Here is a 947-nt window from a genome sequence, read left to right as displayed (position 1 = left end):
TACACACTTTTTCTTTAAATGCTTCAAAATCTGATACACCTTTGTGTATATTTTCTTTCTATAGTATGTTAATGACTGAAGGTGTCCGGAGTAGCATGTATATTTTCAAGGACATTGTTGTCTTTGGAGTATGTGGGACCCTTTAAACCACTTCAGAGTGTTACTTCTCAGCCATCTATACCCCTATGTACCGTATCCATGTTTATTACAGGGGAGACTGGACTCGGAAAGTCAACACTGATCGACACATTGTTTAATACTAATTCGAGAGAAAAAAAATCCTCACATTTTTGCCCAAATGTTGAACTTAAAATTCAGACATTTCAACTCCAGGAAAGCAACGTTCAGTTGAAATTAACTGTTGTGACTACAGTGGGATATGGTGATCAAATGAACAAAGAAGCCAGGTGAGTGTGTTCTTGTTTTAATTAACAGCATTTCTTACTTGTGGTGATCCATTTCCTTGATGCTTCATGTTCCTTGGAGTTTCGCGTTGCTGCTTTCCCATTGAAGTAGCAGACACATCCTCAAATCTTCATTAGTTGCAGTCAAGTGCAATAGACTGTTCATTGGTCCTGTTGTATCTGGGGCTTTCTATGGCCTTGTATGCTATCCCAGCTGCACATTTCTTTCTCCCTATTGTGGAGAAAGTCTTAAGAGTTTATTTCTTCTCTAGTTCTCACAGCTCATATGTTTGACTGCTGGAAACTTCTCTTTTTCCCCAGAAAGCATTTCTATAGATCAAATTTTTCAGAAAATGGTTTCTCCGCTGCTCACAGAGCCTGGTCTGATATCTCTGAGCACATTTCACTTGCCAGATTTCACCCTCCCAATGGCACTGGACGGTGTGTGCACACAGAGCCAGCTGCAGAATGGGGAGATGTGTGAGGTTAGCACTTGACCTTTGGAAGTGCCCACAGGCCCAGTGCGGGAATCAGAAGCTGAGG

At 41.4% G+C, this 947-nt stretch overlaps 1 protein-coding gene across 1 annotated transcript in view; it reads left to right on the top strand.

The window, feature by feature from the left end:
- SEPT14 (septin 14) overlaps nt 1-947 on the top strand; it is a 24,092-nt gene that overhangs the window by 7,886 nt on the left and 15,259 nt on the right. The window contains 1 exon segment of the mRNA XM_015558979.1: nt 212-407. Coding sequence (XP_015414465.1) covers nt 212-407 — 196 coding nt within the window.

The sequence above is a fragment of the Myotis davidii genome, unplaced genomic scaffold (assembly GCF_000327345.1).
Source record: "Myotis davidii unplaced genomic scaffold, ASM32734v1 scaffold554, whole genome shotgun sequence".
Lineage (NCBI taxonomy): Eukaryota > Metazoa > Chordata > Mammalia > Chiroptera > Vespertilionidae > Myotis > Myotis davidii.
This window is presented reverse-complemented; position numbering and strand designations above follow the sequence as displayed.